Source organism: Pleurodeles waltl, chromosome 8, assembly GCF_031143425.1.
Source record: "Pleurodeles waltl isolate 20211129_DDA chromosome 8, aPleWal1.hap1.20221129, whole genome shotgun sequence".
NCBI classification, from domain to species: Eukaryota; Metazoa; Chordata; class Amphibia; order Caudata; family Salamandridae; genus Pleurodeles; species Pleurodeles waltl.
In genome coordinates, this window is record NC_090447.1 from 1,500,142,346 (window position 1) to 1,500,160,429 (window position 18,084).

Here is an 18,084-nt window from a genome sequence, read left to right on the forward strand (position 1 = left end):
ATGATAGTTAGAAAAGGGAAAAGGTAACATTAGGGAAAGGACTGTGGATGTAAGGTGGGGGTCTTTGTCCAATTATTAGCATTATTAGTAATATTGTTAATATTATGTATGTATATATATATATATATATATATATATATATATATATATATATATATATTTTTTTTTTTAAGGGTTTTTCTGGGATCAGCCTCAGAATTCCAATTTTAAAATCTCAGATTTTTGAAGAATTCATGTAGAATATAGAAGCCAGAAGTTAATCACTCTGAGATTAAACATCGATGAGTAAACTCTGTGTTAAATACTCCTGGATCAAACACATGCAACAAAAAAAGTCACAGAATTGACACAAATAAACTGCTGTGCCTTGAGCACACTAAATTAAAATTAAGATATTCGCTGACGCTTATTCAGGCAACGAATATTTTGACTTTTGTAGCGCTCCAGAGTATTTTTTAAATTTTATAATAGCATACGAATAATAATGAAAAAACACAAAGTCACAGGCAATGAAAAAATGTTATAAATCTTGTTGGCTGAAAAGTGCCGAGCCCTGAGAAAGGTCTTTATTTACACTCGGCAGCAATGTTGTTAGTGTGGAGCGGGCAATGACGTGGCTGAACTTTGAATACGTTGGGGATCATATATATCCCAATACGCAACAAGAGTGATGTAACATTTGTAAAAACACAACTAGCAACTCATTAAATCATATTACGTAATTGTTTCAATCTTTTTTCAGCATTGGGTCATTGGATTTTTTGGGATATTCTGATTTATATTGTTCACTGTGAAGCTTTAGCGCACCAGCTGTACGTGTTGCCTGGCACACTTCGGTGATCTAGCTTTGCCCAATTTGTTCCACGGACCTAGGAGGGCTTGTTACGTCACTGCACACTAAGTTTGTTTCTAATATTGAAAATGTTCGATAATTATATTTAAAATTGAGTGCATTTCAAAAACTTCTGCATTTGAACTTTGACTACACCAGAGAGCAGTGTTGCATGCAGAAAAAGAGGAAATGAAAGGGGATAAAAAATGTCTTTTATGCTCAAACTGTAGGATCAGACTGTGGCAGAGTAAACAGCCACTAAGACACCACATGGGACACTGCTATAATGAGAGGGATTTACAAGTAATTAAAGATCCGAGAGGATGTGTTGTAGGCCAGAGGCTTGATCATCAACACACCCCCAGAGTGTGCTCAGCATGGTAAAATGCCATCCGTAGTAGACACTGAAGGAGTGATCCAGTGTGTTTGTATTGGTCCTCCTCAATGATTATTTAGGCACTATCATTCTGTGCTACCCTTAGGTAAGTTAGATTTTCAGTGAGACCCTCCTATACTCCCCATTACTCTCCAGAGTAAGGTTCTCTTCCCAGTACAGATGTTACTCTTCAAGTGCTGTTTTGGGGTTGTTCACTTTATAATTTTAGATTTAAGATTTTTTTGCTTTTTCATATCCAGACCTGTAAGTGGAAGGAAACTTCACCTTCACTTTTCTTTGGTTTCCTTATTTGCACTTTACCATTGTCTATGAATTAATTTATTTCTTAATGTATTTCAATAGCTATTTATTTATGTTGCAAGAATTCCTTATTCATTCTCTTTTTCCCTGCTCCATTCACTTTGGTGATCTTTCCTTTATTTTTCCGAGGCGGTGACGTCCCCTTTGCTTGCTTCCTTCCTCAACCTTCTTTCTACTGCATTCATTGCCAATGAAAACATGTATGTGCAGCAGATGCACCAAAATCAGGAGGCCAGCATCATTTCTAATAAATCCAACTCAGTGACCAAACTATCCACTGGAGTCTTGATCTCTTCCTTCCCTGACACTCTGATCTTCATCTTACTGTGTCGGAAGCTGTAGTTCCTCACTGTTTCCTTCTCAAGAAGGATCGGCACTTCACCCACTCGTGTGGTGATGTTGTGTGTATCTATTAACAGTGTATGGATCGTCTACCAATATGGGAATGCCAACTGCTTAATTTTAATTGCCTAATCTCTTCTAATGGTATTTCTTGCCCACCACATTTGCGATGTGGCAATGAATTTTGTTTCTCTTATCTGAAAGTTTTGCCTCTTTTGCCTCCCTCTGCCTTGCCATTGACAAAATCATATATATATTTTTTTAATAATACTTACTACCGCTGATGAGGCGTTGAAGTACTGTGTGGTGGGTAGGATGTTACTCCATAGCCCCAAGTTAGTGGTTAATCCAGTAGTTTTTGTTATTATTGTCATACATGTTTGTTATACATTTTTCGTTACTGAGCTACCCTTATGCTCTGAGGAGACTGAAAAATAACCTACATTTTCAAGTAGTGATGTATTACCGTAATAGAAATTAGATGTAATTATCAGAGTGAGTTAATGTAAGGGGAAAAGAGGAGTGAGGAACTAGGGTCGAGGAAACGGAAAGTCTCTTGATTTATGGGAGAAGGATGAGTAGATAGGTTAAGTAGCTTTTGGTGTTGCAGGCACAATTAAAGCGAAGGACAGTATATGCTTTGTAAGGAGGTGGTATGGCTATTTCAGTTTGTTAGAGAGTAAGGCAGCAGGCCTAGGCAAGGATAGGGTAAGCCCAGAGGCACTAAGATATGCAGAGGATGGAGAGTAAGGAGAGTACCATTCAGACAGGAATACAAGTAAGAACATAATCCTCTGCTGTAAAGCAGGTTATTTTCATGCAGTGTTTTTTGAATGTTGAGCTAGAATACAATCACTGAAGTATAAAGAGTGGGAGGGGGAAATGCTGAAAGTTGATGACCTGTGGGCAGATTGTATAAGTTGTTCCATCTTCGGTTTCTCCATCTGACTCCTAAGGCGTAGACACTGCTCCCTTCCATATAGATGTTGAACATCACTGAAGCTGGCAGACTTTTTTTTTTTTTTTTTGCGGGGGTATGTCTGGATATTAGTTGCTAGGTATGTCTAGTGATATTTTGGGGAGTTGGACAGTCAGTGGGGTTTGCACTGGTAGTACTGTTATATGGGTGTTGAGGTTCTCAGGTCATGCTGTTCACCCTGATGTTAGAGATTGTTTGTTAAGGGATGCTACTGATTTAGCACTTTTTTTTACCTTAAAGTGTCCCGGCTCTGGTTATGAAGTGAGAATATGTGGATTATTTATTGAACCACACTGGGAATAACCAGTTTTTAACCATCCTTCTGGGCTCTAAGTGATCTTTGCTGGTAGGGAATTCCAAAGTTTTGCTGCTTGCCCAGATGAAGCAGTACCCCATATGGTTTTCTTACATTGTCATTCTGTGGGTGGGCAACTACATTCTATTGCCTCAGGAACCTATAGTTGGAAAGTTGTGGACAGCTTTCTCCGTGGTTAGTCATGCCTGCTGCTCTGTCATGGTGAGAAAGTATTGACATAGGTAAGCCATAATATGTACATTCATTTACCTATTGCCAGGGAGAAGGGTTGCACATACAGTAGTTGGGAGAAGAGCTGTTTCTCAAGGAGTGGTGGGAGGCCAGATGGCAACATGTCTGGTATATCCACTGTTCATGTGAATTTCATATCCAAAGATTATAATGGCTGTAGATTTGAAAATCCACACTTATTCAATAGCCTTGTACTGTGTTGAGTGGTGCCCTCCCATTAATATGCCTTGCTATCAAGGGTCGTAACCAAAAATGTCAGAAGAGTCAGACATCCCTAATAGTATCCAGAATAATGGAAGAACACGAGGATCAGTGCTATGAGAATAAGTTTCATAATTAAATGTTCAAGAACACTTTTAGAATCACATAGCTGGTTTCATCCAGATTTGATAAACTCACATCAGTTTGTGACACAAACTAATATGGAATCATCAAATCTGGCTGAATCAGCTATGTGAATCTCAACGTGTTCATTAACATTTCTTACTGAAAGTTATCCTCATGTGTGCTCCCATTATTCTGGATACTTGTCTGCCTTGGAACCACATGTTGAAGAAAATCCTGTTATTAACAGCTGCCCATCTACAATTTTATGTTCTGTATGAACTTCAACTTATTGTTTTCCTTTGCAGAGGTAAAGTAAGGATGGTGGAGCTACGACCAATATGGTCCTAACCCAAGGTCGTGCCTTTCTCCCATACCATCCGCCTAATCCTTCCCTATGCCTATTAAACACTTTCTCCAAACAAAACCCAATGTCTATAGTGTTTCATTCCCCCACCATCCTTGCTATAACTGTTGTAATATTTGAAAGAATTAGCATCATTCCCCAAAACCCTCTGAACCTTTTTCAGTATGTAAAGAATACCTGACCTCCTGCCACACTGTGCTCTGCAGCCTTTCTCCCTTCACCCATTTAAAAGGAATGCCCTTCTGCTGGCCAATTTGAAGCTTTTTTCACCGTCTTGTCTGAGGCTACGTTCTCCGCTCTCTTCTGGATGCAGAGAGCGGGTGCTGAGCTTGCAAGCTGTATGAGAGCAGCTGTCAACATTGCCTGGAACCAGATGTCCGTGTGGGTCTGCAAGACTCTCCCTGGCTGGAATTTCCCCACCACTCTCAGGCTTGTAGAGACCCAGAAACCAGAGGACCAGGCGGACTGTCATCTGCCATTCCACTTCCTGCGTAGGGTCTCTGAGGACCCTGTGAGGTGTAAGAACACAGTGTAGTGATTGCTTGCCTTGGTGATGTAACAGCAGGAAAATCAACTTTTGTTTTCCATTATTGTTACATCATAACAGTGAATATCCGGATTCAGAATTAGCTGGTAATGCCAAGAGCTCTTTATGAGAGTTATATGTAACACAACCATTGCCATTGTGTTGGCCAATCAAAAAGGAATCAATTGTTCAACTTTGTACTTTTGTGGCCATGTACAGAAGTGTAGACCAGAATTGTGTATCTTGTTTGTAAGGATGGTGGAGTATTACCAGACCAGTTTATTTGTTTAGATCTGCCACACAAAGCATTTATTTTGCTGCTCCCGAGGTATGAGGATGTATAAAATATTTGTTGTACCGAGGTGATTGGCGCCCAACTTAGGGTTTCAGATAGTAAATAGTGTGAAAACACTTAAATGCGTATTGAATTCCTAGGAGAGAACATTTAGGGTATAGTTTATCTCCTTTAAAATGAAGTTATTCCCTTTGGGGAACCTCTTTTTCCCTCCACAGTTTCATGGTAGACACTGCATGATCACAGATTCCCCTAGTATTGGATGGGTAGCCATAAACTGAATCGGTTTAGCTCCGGGTTGCCCCAGGGGACCTGACAGTAAGGAAGTCTCCAGCACGGACCAGAAATAACCCTTCTCTGTGTTTGCCCTTTTCATAGATGGAAACCTGCTCCTGATGCTGCTGACAGTCATCGCTCTCATCTTCATTGGACTCAGTTTCCTGTTTCTAGGAGGAAGGTATTGTCATAAACCACATCCATTGTACTCCACGTTGCCGGGGGCTGCGTTTCATACAATACACCCCACATATCATATATTGACCATTTCATAAGGATCAAAACTTAACATGTAGCTTGTTTGCTTTGCTGTTAATCTTAAATTTAGTTTTTGGAAATTTTCTGGAGAGGATATATATGTCAGTTTTAATTGTGACGTCCAGTCCTAACTAGGCAATCCTACATTTTCTATAACATTGCCTGCGTTTTGCTTTTGAGTCTTTTTGTTCAGCAGAGGTCCTGTGTAATGTTGAAGGGCATATCCTGTATGTGACAGCATCTCACTGCAGACATGCATGGTTGCTCAGTTGAATATAGCCACAGCACTGTAAGAAATACAGAGACAGTCACAGACATCTTCAACTTCTCAACCTCCTGTCTGAGCTTTTCACAGTTCTTGTCATTTGGAGTGCTGTGAACTACAAATCAGACTCTCAACTGTGTTGCCAGGAGACCTGGGTTCTAATCACGACTCCCCCAATTGACCAAATTATGTGACCCTGTGTATATAATGATCTCACTCTTTAGCACTGGCCAAGTTCTTGATATGCAGGCTAAAGGTCAAATTAGACACTATTTTAAAAAAACACTAAAATTTGGGCTTTTACAACAGGGCAAATGGGCAAGTGATCCCTTAAGCACATGCTCTCGGCTGAGTTGGGGTGTACACAGCCCAAAGCAGGAGAGCAGCACAGGCAACGGAGAAGCTCCTTTTGCACTCTGATGTCTGCAGCAAACACTTAAGTAAATATACAGCCAGTGTCACAACCAAACAATGCAGTACATATGTAGCTAAACTGTCATTGTTCACTTACATATGCCCACACATTAATATTTGACGTATATTTGCAGTCCATGGTGGCATCTATAGGCGTGTGTGTGTGCGCGCATGTATAGAAACCTACCACATGTCTGACGCTAATTCTTTAAAAAAAATGTTTTATATCACATATTCACAACGATATGCTATATTTTAAACTGATGATGAGCTATTTGGCACTTTCTTACTTTTAGACTTCTGAGCCCGTATCTCGCAAAGTGCCCCAGGACACAATGGGTGTGTGTGCCCAGTTTGTGCACACACAGGGCACTTTGGTATTACAGAAGGGACCATAGACTCTTGTGCAGCACCTTCAGTAATGATGGCACTGGCACACATGTAGCACCAGCAGTATAGTAAGAGGACCATCCCTCCTTTGCATGGCACGTAGCCCCATGCAAATGAGGGAATCACTTTGACTCTGCTGTAGTGCCATATTACGGATACGGTGCAGAGGCAAAAATTCCCTTAGGAGACACACTGACAGTGCACCAAAAAAAGGCGGTGCACAGTTAGTGCACTGTTAGTGCACCGTCTGAAGGCAGCCCTATGAATGGGCTAAAAGGAGTTCCTTTGACCTCCCCAAAGAAAATCCCCCTGCAGGTGGGTGCAGTGACTAAAGAGGGCACAGAGATTGTCAAAGTGCATGCAGGTTGCCGTCTGTACTGTGAAACATGGAGTGCCTTGGATGCAGCTGCTCCATATTTCACTGAATGCGTTGCACCTAAGGCAGCACAAGTTTGTGGTTACTCTAGGGGCACAATTTTTATCATAATCTGGTGCACTATCCCGGTCTAAGCCAGACGTGCCTTTCGAAAAGTGCGCTGTGGTGCAAAGAGGGACAGTATTCCCCATGTATAATACAGCCCAAGGTGGTACTTACACTCATATTAGTTTACTTTTTCTAAGATGCCAGTTTAAAGGATGTCACTGCACAAGTAGTCTGCTCTTATCTCTGCAGTGTTTGCAAAGGAATCATTGCTCATCTGCAGAACAGTGTATAAAGTAGCACAACAGTAAGACCGAGGATGTTGCTTTTCCTGCAAACCTCTGGTTATGTATAGGACTGGGTACTCCATTTTATATTAATTTTATACTTTCACTGCAGGAATCCAGCTGTAATTAATTGAAGAACGATGACAGCCTTGCTCTGAACATTGACATTATGGAAAGTAGTTTTTCATCAATGTGGCCTTGGCTCACCTTTGGTAGCTTAGACTGAGCAACAAGGCAACTTCTGAAAATCATGAGAAGCATTTAGTGTAACAAACTGATCTAACAACAATACAGCTAAAATGTTGTGCATGAGGACCACGAGGTGCGGGTTTCATGTTATGGAATGCAAACACTTAAAAAAATAATGGACACAATGATGAAGTGTGAGAGATAGGCGCACAGTTTATGGTTTTCAGTAAGCTGGCTGCTTTGAGCAGCTAAGCAGGTCCCTTTTTGGTATTTCTTATGTTCATAGTCCTTCTAGCTAGTTACTGAAATGGGGTATTGAGTCTGAGATAGTTTGTTCAAAGTGTATGGTCCTGAGCAGGCATAGGTTAAAGGTAGAAGTGGGGGAGAGATCTACCGGGATGGATTTCCCAAATCCGTTTTACACTAAGAGAGGCCAAGAAGTGGTCATAGTACGTTGCTAGTTGGGACCTGCAGCGTTGGGCAAAATCAGACTCCTTGGACCAACAGTACGTGGCAGCTCTCTTCAGTTATTCTTTGCCTGTTCAGTTGATGATGGGTGGTTTATTGCTGTGGTTTTTAAAGTACTGTGTGGTGGATGTGACCTTAGCAATCTTCTCTCATAGACGTGTAAGAGTGTCCGGCAGTAAAAGGAAATTATCAAGCAGCCTATAGGAACTACAGTCTGATGTCTGACAGCAGTGCTATGGAACTAGTTTTAGTGTGGGTAATATATTGTATTATAATTGCATTATACAGCACTTACTACTGAAAAGGCATTGTGGTGCTTTTATGCCGAGCTGCACGCTGCTCCAAGCCGCAGGATTATCTTTTTTTGGTAGCTATTGTTGGTTATTTTGATTAGTCTTGTGCTCTATATGAACCATTCCATGTCTTACTCCAGGTTCTAGGTAGCAGATTACATTAGTGGGCATTTGCATTTCTTAAATAGCGACTTCATAAAAATCGCTATTTAAGAAATGCAAAATGCTATGTACAGAGATTCTGAGTAGGAATCGCTATTAGGAAATCGGGATTAAAAAATCCCATTGTGGTGCACCTGTAGAGCACACACATGCCTAAGAGGCATGTGTGTGCTCTATTGCAATTTAACCTGATTACCACCGACTTCAAGTTGGTGGTAATTGCATCTCCTAAATGCCCAAGTTGCATTTAGGAAATACTTTGTATATCAAAATAGGGATTGCTAATTGGAAATCCCTATTTGCGATTTTCTATTCTGGAAATCGCAAATTACGATTTCTACGGGATAGAAATCACAATTTGTGATCTCTTAAAGACCTTTGTACATAAGAAAAGGCAGTTTTGCATTTCTTAGCAGCCCGAAATACTGATTCGGACCATTGAGAAATGCAAATGGGCTTTGTGCATCTGGCCCTAGTTATGATCTTTAGTGGGAGAGAAGGATATGTGAATTTCATTCTGGGAATGGTAGGACCATGGAAGGCTCTCTTGACAGGACAGATCTCTGCTTTAGCTGCCAACCATGACCCTTACACAACAAATGCACCAGATGCTTCCAGCAGTACTACAGGTTTGCCTTTCCCATGTAAAGGGAGCCAAAGGGTCTAGGAAATATTGTAAGCTTAAAAGATGAAGGTGGTGGGAACCATTCATATTCGACACTGGAGGCCCACAGACTCTGAAATGCTCTTCCTACTGACCTCCTGACTTTGCCTAGCAGATCCCTGAAGTTTGGAAGCTATGGGGGGCTACTCTACTGCAGAGCCACCTTCATTAATGGAATCTCCTCACAGCTCAAAAGTGAATTTAACTGTGAATTCACCTTTGTATGCAAAGTATGACAACTTACATCTTTCATAACTCACAAACTATGAGACCATTGAAATCTGATTTGGACACATTGACATTAACTTTCAAAATCTGAGATTTCCACCACCCTTAAAATATGAACCTAAGGCCAAATTATAGCTTTTATGATAGAAAGTCACAGAAAGGCAAATTTGGATCTGGGAAAAATATTGTATGCTCGCAACTACGCGTTTCAAGCAATATAAGCGATCCATATGTAACTCGTGGCCAGCAGTACCACAGTTTACATGTCCCAGTTATTAATATGTGACATCTCCCAGTGTCGGCCGACTGTCCTGACAGCATAAGCCTAGGTTTTTGTTAACAGGGCTTGCACTGGGAAGCAAAGGAGAACCATTTTGACCGAGCACATGGGGCTGTGGTCTTGTCAGCAGGCTAAGGTTGCAGCTGAGGAAAATAATTAAGAGGTTACGAGGTGAAATAAAAACACAGAGAACACCATAGACAGATGGAATAGCTCCCATTGGCACTCCTGTTACCCCCCACATACAAGAGTCTATAATTAAAGTTTATTTTTCTTTGAGGTGTTTCATAAATAATATAGTGAAAACGTTCCCTACTTGAATATGCACATTTGTTTCCTATAGCAGAAAAGTAAATAGTTTTTCTAATTTGATTTTGGAATTCCCAGAAGGTGTAATCACTTGTACGATTGTAATAGATGGAAATCGCATTTTTCCATATTTATTCTCAAAACGCTGATAAATTCTGCAGTGAAACCAGTTGTATTGATAATATTATGGAATTCTCAGAAATTTCACTCTGAAAAAGATTCCATAGAACAAACCTTTTTCGCAAATATTTGTAGGCCAGGAACCTTGTTTCCATAATGACAGAGCCATACATTTAGTGATGATAGAGGTTTGGCAGCTGTAATAATAATAATAATTATTATTATTTATTTATTTGTTGCTAAAAGTAGTTAGCAAGTGAAGAGATGAAGACACCATAAACTGTGTAAATACCCAAGGCACAATGATAACCCTGTCCAGCTAATAGGAATGCACAGTGTTCTGCAATAACTAGCGTTATCCGCTGGCCACCAAGTCTGCTGTCAGTCCATGGGGCATTATTGCAGTATTAACGCCCTCCGAGCTGCGTACAGCCACTGATACTGGTTTGCCTGCTCATGCGGTTTCTTCCACCCCTCTGTATATGCAAGGGACCCTGCCTGAGAGTAGGTGCAGCAGGAGTGAGACACTGTAGGGCTGGGACCTTTAGTTGCAAAGAGCACTATAAGGTGTATGAACTTGGTTGATGCACATGAGGTGTAGACAGGTTTTGTTTGAGGTGCAGGGTTGTGTGACAGAACAAGGCATTATGAAGAACTGTAGGGTAAACTGAGGTCCATCTTGGCTTCTCTGGGGTGGTTTTACAGCCTTCTTGCCTCATGCTGGTATTCATTGCCTCATGCTGTAAAGCAATAGCAGCTTGATAATTGCCCATCTACTGTTCATATTCCCAGAGGCAGGCAACAGCCTTTAAATATACACCACTAGCAAAGGGTGGACTTGACTTAACGTGAGGAGGATAAACACATTCATTATGTACGAATGCTTAGAATCGTGTGGCAATCACCACGACGAAGGGATGCATAGTGAATGGATCTTTGCTCATAATGAATCTCACTATTATTAAAGTTGAGGTTTTCATGAATTACTTTGAGTAAAGCTGCCAAAACGCCTCCACAGCATTTTTCCTGCTTCATTACATTGGACTTAATCCTACACACGCGCCCTTTTTAGGTGAAGAAATGCCCTGAGAAACCAGTACCCTACTCTCGAAATGACTTCTTCATGCTGACTCCTAGCTGGTGAAGTTGGATGGAAGCCTGATGGCACAAAGTGCGCTTGACAGGGTTCCTGTGTTGACACGAAGGACGCATTGTTCTGTCTTTTTTTCTTATGATCGTCATCTGTACTAAAGTGCAGTAAACTCTTTTTCAGTTTGTGTTTTTAATTTTAAAGAAGCATGGGCTCAACTTGATGGCACAACTAGTTTGGGTCTTATCTGGAGCAGGAGAGTAACCCTGTTGTTTGCCAAGTTATATTCAGCAAACAAAGCACAGACCACAGCAACGCAGATCATGGTTTAAAGGCATGGGTCGCAGATCATGGTTTAAAGGCATGGGTCGCAGATCATGGTTTAAAGGCATGGGTCACGCAAGTGACATTGTGCATCCTTCGACACACAGTACCATCACAGGGATGACTCCTTGCCCCTCTCTTAGCTACATAATAGTTTTGTATTTGTCTGTTGAGGACCTAGGGAAAGGACACGGAGTTGCAGCTGTTAGAGCCCGGTTCATTTTCTGTTCCGGCTGGTGCCTTCAAAACCTGAAGACTTTATGGCCAGGGATGCAACCCAAACTGTTTCTGAAAGTGCAGGCAGAGAATCCACATCTCCTGAAGAACCAAGGCAGTTTTAGAGTCCTAGTGCTGTGTGGGTCCACTTGTAGAATAAAAGAAGACTGGGGAGAGCAATCTGCAAGCCCTGAGGCTTGTGGGCAGCAGTCTGTCTGTGAAAGCGGTTCCAGAAGGAGAAAATCAGTCATTGCCGCCTCTAATGAGAAGTTTCTGTCCTAGACCGAGCATGTTGACAATATGAAATGTGTGCCAGAGAAGGATTCCAGTGCCAAGAAGTTTGTACTTGAGGTGGAGTTCACCACTTAGAAGTTTGTGCCCAAGGTGGAGAGCACAGCTATCCAGAAGCTGTGCCAAGATGGCCCATGCCACCACTATCCAAGCTAGTGCCCCAGTTGTGCCAGGCCACTGCAACCAAGACCGCGCAGAAGCTTCCCTCCTCCTGCTACCTTTGGCCTGAGTGTCCTACCTATCGAACCTCCCAAATTAGGTTAGTTTCCAACACTCCTGTACAGAATTGCTAACTCCAAAGTTATCCAAAAAAGGTTCACACAATACCCAATACATTGAATGACAGCAGTGAGTTTGAGCCCTTCCGTGCACTGTTACCTTCAGCGATGGACTACTTGGCAGGAACCCAACGTGCTTAACACATACACCTGCTGGATTCTTTTGAGGAGTGGTGGCAAAATTAGGAGACAAGAATCTGGAGGTTGCGCTGGTGGGCAAAGACAACCATTTGCTCTCCTCTCCAAAGTAACCAAAAGAAAAATAATTATTGCCACATCCCACCCATAGAGCCTCCTCTGACATCAGCAGGGTCTGACTAATCACACCAGCCACTCAGCTTCCAACCCTGGAGTCCCATTCCAAGGCTCTATCCCAGCTACACAAGGACAATGAACAACTATGCCAGTGTTAGACTTTTCATCCTTGGCGTGGTCTCCCTTAACTTTTTGCCTCTGTTCCCCATGTTGTTGATGTGTGCTGGACTCTGATTTTACTGTTTTTGTTACACTGGGCACTTTACCACTGCTAACCAGTGCTAAAGTGCAAGTGCTCCTTTACAAAATGTGTATGTAATTGGTTTATCCATGATTGGCATATTTGATTTACTAATAAGTCCCTAGTAAAGTGCACTAGAGGTGCCAGGGCCTGTAAATCAAATGATACTAGTGGGCCTGCAGCACTGGTTGTGCCACCCACATAAGTAGCTCTGTAATCATGTCTCAGACCTGCCACTGCAGTGTCTGTGTGTGCAGTTTAAACTGTAAATTCGACTTGGTAAGTGTACCCACTTGCCAGGCCTAAACCTTCCCTTTTCTTACATGTCAGACACCCCTAAGGTAGGCCCTAGGTAGCCCCAAGGGCAGGGTGCAGTGTATGGTTAACGTAGGACATATAGTAATGTGTTTTATATGTCCTGACAGTGAAATATTCCTAAATTCGTTTTTCACCTTTGCAAGGCCTTTCCCTCTCGTAGGAGGTTAACATGGGGGGCTACCTTTAAATCTGATAAAAGTGTAGGTTCCCTTTGGGAGCGGATGGACATGTGGAGTTTGGGGTCTCTGAGCTCACAATTTAAAAATACATTTTTTAGTAAAGTTGATTTTAAGATTGTGTGTTTGAAAATGCCACTTTTAGAAAGTGAACATTTTCTTGCTTATACCATTTCTGTGACTCTCCCTGTTTGTGGATTCCCTGTCTGGGTCAGTTTGACAGTTGGGCTGGTTGCACCTCACACTAGACAGTGACACAATTCAATTCAATTCAAATTAATCTTTATTCGGATTTTACTCAATAAAAGATAAACGATCTCTTTAAAAATGATAATAATATACAACAAAAATACTTCAAGAAAACATTACTAATGAGTAAATAAATAAAAACCTTTGCTGCAACAAATTGGACGATTATTCATTCTCATACCGGAGGTTTTCTAAATACGACAGCTTTTTCCTTTGTTCTATGGCATATAGGATACATTTTGTTACTGAATCACATTTCTCATTAGTATCCAATTTAAATAGATAATTAAAAGCTTCTTTACAATAAAATAATTTGTTAATAACAAAGGTTTTAAATAATGTTTCCTAATGTCATGATAAAATTTACAAGATATAATAAAGTGCATTGTAGATTGTGCAAATCGTCCCGCACAGGGGCACTTCGGTAGGTTTTTACTCCAAATCCTCACCTTTGGGAAAGCTACCAAAAAATGCAACATTCTAAAGCGCATTCGAGTCGGATAAAATCTATCCTGAGTGTTTGCAACTGTCAGTAAATTATTTGGCATTACCTCGTTATTTTCAGTCATATAAAGTGCTACTGTTGATTTCCTACATTTTCTATTTTCTCTATCACTATCCCTCCATGCCATTAATTGGTTTTTCAGTTCTTTCTTGCTAAATTGGAGGATAGTACTTGGATTGTCCAAATTTGAAGCTAGATTTATGCCTTTCAACAAATCTCTTAAATGCATGAAGCATGAAATTCTATCCCAATGTTCCAGTGTAAGGCAATCTTTAATAATCTTTTGGGTAAATTGCATCCCTTCTTTAGACCAGATGCCATGCCAAGCCAGCAGCGCGTTAGTATATATTAGATCTTCCACGTAAGGGCAGCCCAGTTCCTTATGTGCCATAAATGTGGAGGTGGTATTTGGGACTGCAAGTAGTCTACTAAAAAATTTGTTTTCTAGCACTTGTAATGAATGGATCTCGGGCATCATACCCCAAAGGGCAGAACCATACGTAGTGCTACTAATTGATTTGCTTTTGTAAATTTGCAGCATTTCCCTAAGGGGTTTGTTACCAATTCTTTTTGAAAATCTAAAAACAGCCTCAGTTGTCCTAATATACTTCATCTTGATAGTTTCTAGATGTTGTTTCCAATGGCCCATATTAGAAAACTGTATACCCAGGTATGTAAATCCATTCACCTCTTCACATTTATGGCCCTTAATAAAATAAGTTTTCTTCCTGGCCTTTCCCTGTCCACAAGTCATTACAACAGTTTTGCTCATATTCAACAACATATCTCTTTCCTCCATGAATTCCACGAAGCCCTCGATTAGCCGCTGCAACACATTTGCAGTTCGTGACAGCAGTACTGGATCATCTGCATATAAAAAGACTGGGATAGAACATTCTCCTATTTTAGGGGTATCAATTTCTATATTTTTTAAGTGGGCATCTACTCCATTTATATAAAGGGAGAATAAAAGGGGCGCCAAAACGCAACCTTGGCATATTCCTCTCCCTATCCTAAAACCTGGGGTACACTCACCATTTCTTCCATATCTCACCCGCGCTGTTAAATGGTTATATAATTGCGCCAAGAAGCTTATTATATCTGAGGGCGCACCCATAGCTATTAAGACTTTCCAGAGCTTTGCATCATTCACCAAATCAAAAGCGCTGCTAAGATCTGCAAAACAAAGGAACACATGACCCTTCCTTGCTATTGAATATTTACTTATTATTATTAAATTAAGGTTTCTATATTGTTCCAGAGTACCAACCCCAGGTCTAAATCCCAATTGAGCCTCTGAGAGTATATGATTGTTGGTTGCCCATAACTCTAGTCTTTCTAGGAGTACTCTTCCCAGCAGTTTAATAGAGGTATCTAAAAGTGAAATTGGTTGATAGCATTTGGGGTCACCTCTATCTCCCTTTTTGAAAATAGGGACAATTATACTTTCAGTCCATGATGTTAAAATATATCCCTTTGTCACACTCATAAAAACTTGGGTCAAAATAGGGCACCATAGATCGACGTGTGTCAAATAGGCATCTATTGGCACCCCATCAGGGCCCGGTGCCTTTCCTTTCGAGCATCTTCCTATAGCAGATTTCACTTCCCCTAAACTAACTGGTTTCAAGAAGGGTGGCTTGATCTCAATTATCCCAATATTCGATGAGTGAATAGTCAGATTATCTGGGTTAAAGATTGAGGCAAAATGAGAAAGCCATTCCAATGATGGAACATGTACTGTTATTTCGAGTGCATCACTGTTTTTTAAGAACGGTTGGTTAATAGTTTTCCAGAATAGAGTACTATCTCTTAGTGTCGTTGCTTGCTCAAGGTTAGCCCATGCCCTAGCTCTGTTGTGCCTTCCTGGTCTTTAGTGCATGTTTGCAGCTAGAGCGTTTAATAATTACTTCTTCCCTATTTCTTGGTCGAGTCTGCAGGGCTTGTTTTAATTCCTGGCTTGCTAATGAACAATTGTGATCAAACCACCCCACTTTTTCTCTCTTTTTATTCCCTGATGTTCTCACTAAGCTTCCTGCAATGGCGTTTCTAAGCTGGTTGAAAGATCCTAAAATCTTGTTTGGACTTTGATTGTATTCTGTACATGTGAAAATTTCTTGACGGTGTCGTGTCACAACTTTTTTCATCACATCTATTTCATTTACCCCAGTCCATTTAATTACAATTCCATTTTCCCTTCTTATTCCTATATTCGTTGCTAATCGTTCACCTATATTAAGGGGTTTAGCTAATCTCATAGTAAGTAACAAGGGGTGATGATCACTATAGATGGTTGGCTCAATCTTCAGAGATTCGACCATATCTGTTTTACTCTTAGAAATTAGTATGTGGTCGATTAGTGAAAAATGTCCTCTTCCTATAAACGTTGGAAGCTTCATTCCATTGAGCCCATCTTGTTCCATCAATTCTAAATCATGTCTGGAAAATATTTCATTCAGTACAGTTCCATAATTATTATGCAAAAAGTGCAATTGAGCTCTTCCCCCATCGTCGATAAATCCACATGTCTTTCCTATAGTATTCTGGCATGTCCCGATATTAAAATCTCCAGCCCATATTATTGAATAGCTAGAAGTTATATCATTTACAAAGATCTGTAGATCATCCTGAAGGGTCGATGCCACTACTCTATTGGTGCCATCAAATTTATTATTGTAATAGTTTATTAATACAATTCCTAAAATTCCATCTATCCGAAAGTATAAAAACTGATAGTAAGGGGAATCAAGGGAGGATTTCACCAATGTATACGTTACCAATGTTGATCAGTGTTGCTAATCCTCCCTTTGCCCTACCACTGGCTGAGGCAGAAGCTGGTGTGGAGAATATGGTACAACCTTCAATGAAAAAGGATCCCGTATGCCATGTCTCTTGTAGACAGATTATAAGTGATGAGCTTATTATGGTCTGCCATTCCTTCTCAACCATTTTCGTTTTTACTCCAGCTATTTTCCATGACAGGAGTATAATTGAGTCTCCTGCTAGGGACCTCCCATCTGACTCAACCATTACAGCTTACAGATGTTGATTTGGGCATATTACAGTGATAGATTGTGTTTTGTCAGGTAGCAAGATCCCTTTTCTACTCGTGTCCTCCTGATGTCAGTCCAAGTCCTCCATGTTACCCAGGGGAGCGAATCGATTGGAACACTCTAGTATGTTTTGCCTATCCAAATTACTGGGTATATTCCTTGTAGCCCCTGTGTCTCTTGTACCTGAGATATTCATCATTCTATAAAAATATCCTAGGGGGACAGCCGTAATCTCCCTTCTCAAGATTTTACCAGTACGATGTCTTCTATCCAAGTCCACTAGTAGTTGACCCACAAAACGAGGATTACGGAAGTTGACCACTATTCAATCTCCCTCTTCTTCCTCCAGATATCCCACCCAATTTACTCTCCTTGCATATAAAATTTCGCAAAACAGTTTATCTGGTGTACATATATTCACTGACATCCAGTGTACTACTTTATTGCGTAAATCTGGCCAGGTCTCAACAATGTTTGGTCCCAATTTGGGAACATTTTTAAGAATGATTGTGTATGGAGTAGCATCTGGCGGTAGTTGTAATACCTCTTTCACAGGTCAATTTATAATCGAAGACTGGCACCTATGATTTCTATCCAATTGCTCCCTTTGATTAATCATAGGTACCTTAGACTGGGGGATTTCTTCCTGTATGGGGTACCGGCATTCCATACTTCTTTTATTAGAATCTGCTTTCCCTGTCATTGCACTGTTCCTTATATCTACAGCCGCTTGACTCTCATTTGATATATTGTCACTGTCAAGGGACAACATTTTCTCTTTAGTCACTGAATTAACTCTTACTTCTATCTTAGTTAAGCGTTCTTTCATCTCCTTGAATTCCAATAATACTTTTGACTCTATATGGTCTAACTTACCATGCAATTTCTTAAAAAGAATTTCCATACGTTTTTGTAAGGGACCATCATTATCTGGTGATGGTGCTCGCTGTTTTCCATCGGGCTCGTGGACTTTTTTTTCTCTAATTTACGAGCACGATCTCGCTTGGCAGAAGTCGAGCGCTTTACATAGTTAATTGCACTTTTTCAGTTACGTATATAAATGCACTTTTGCCCGATAGGTGAAAAGTCGGGTTAGGAGTTTCAACGCTATCAGCTCTAAAATGAGCAAACGCGAGACCCGTTGCATTGCAAATG

At 40.7% G+C, this 18,084-nt stretch overlaps 1 protein-coding gene across 3 annotated transcripts in view; it reads left to right on the top strand.

Annotated features, from left to right (window-relative positions):
- The window catches only part of LOC138248817 (prolactin receptor-like), a 265,186-nt gene that overhangs the window by 197,595 nt on the left and 49,507 nt on the right, over nt 1–18,084 (top strand). For all 3 annotated transcript variants that reach the window (XM_069202743.1, XM_069202745.1, XM_069202744.1), the window contains one exon: nt 5,288–5,366. In XM_069202743.1, coding sequence (XP_069058844.1) covers nt 5,288–5,366 — 79 coding nt within the window. The remainder of the gene's footprint in view (nt 1–5,287; nt 5,367–18,084) is intronic.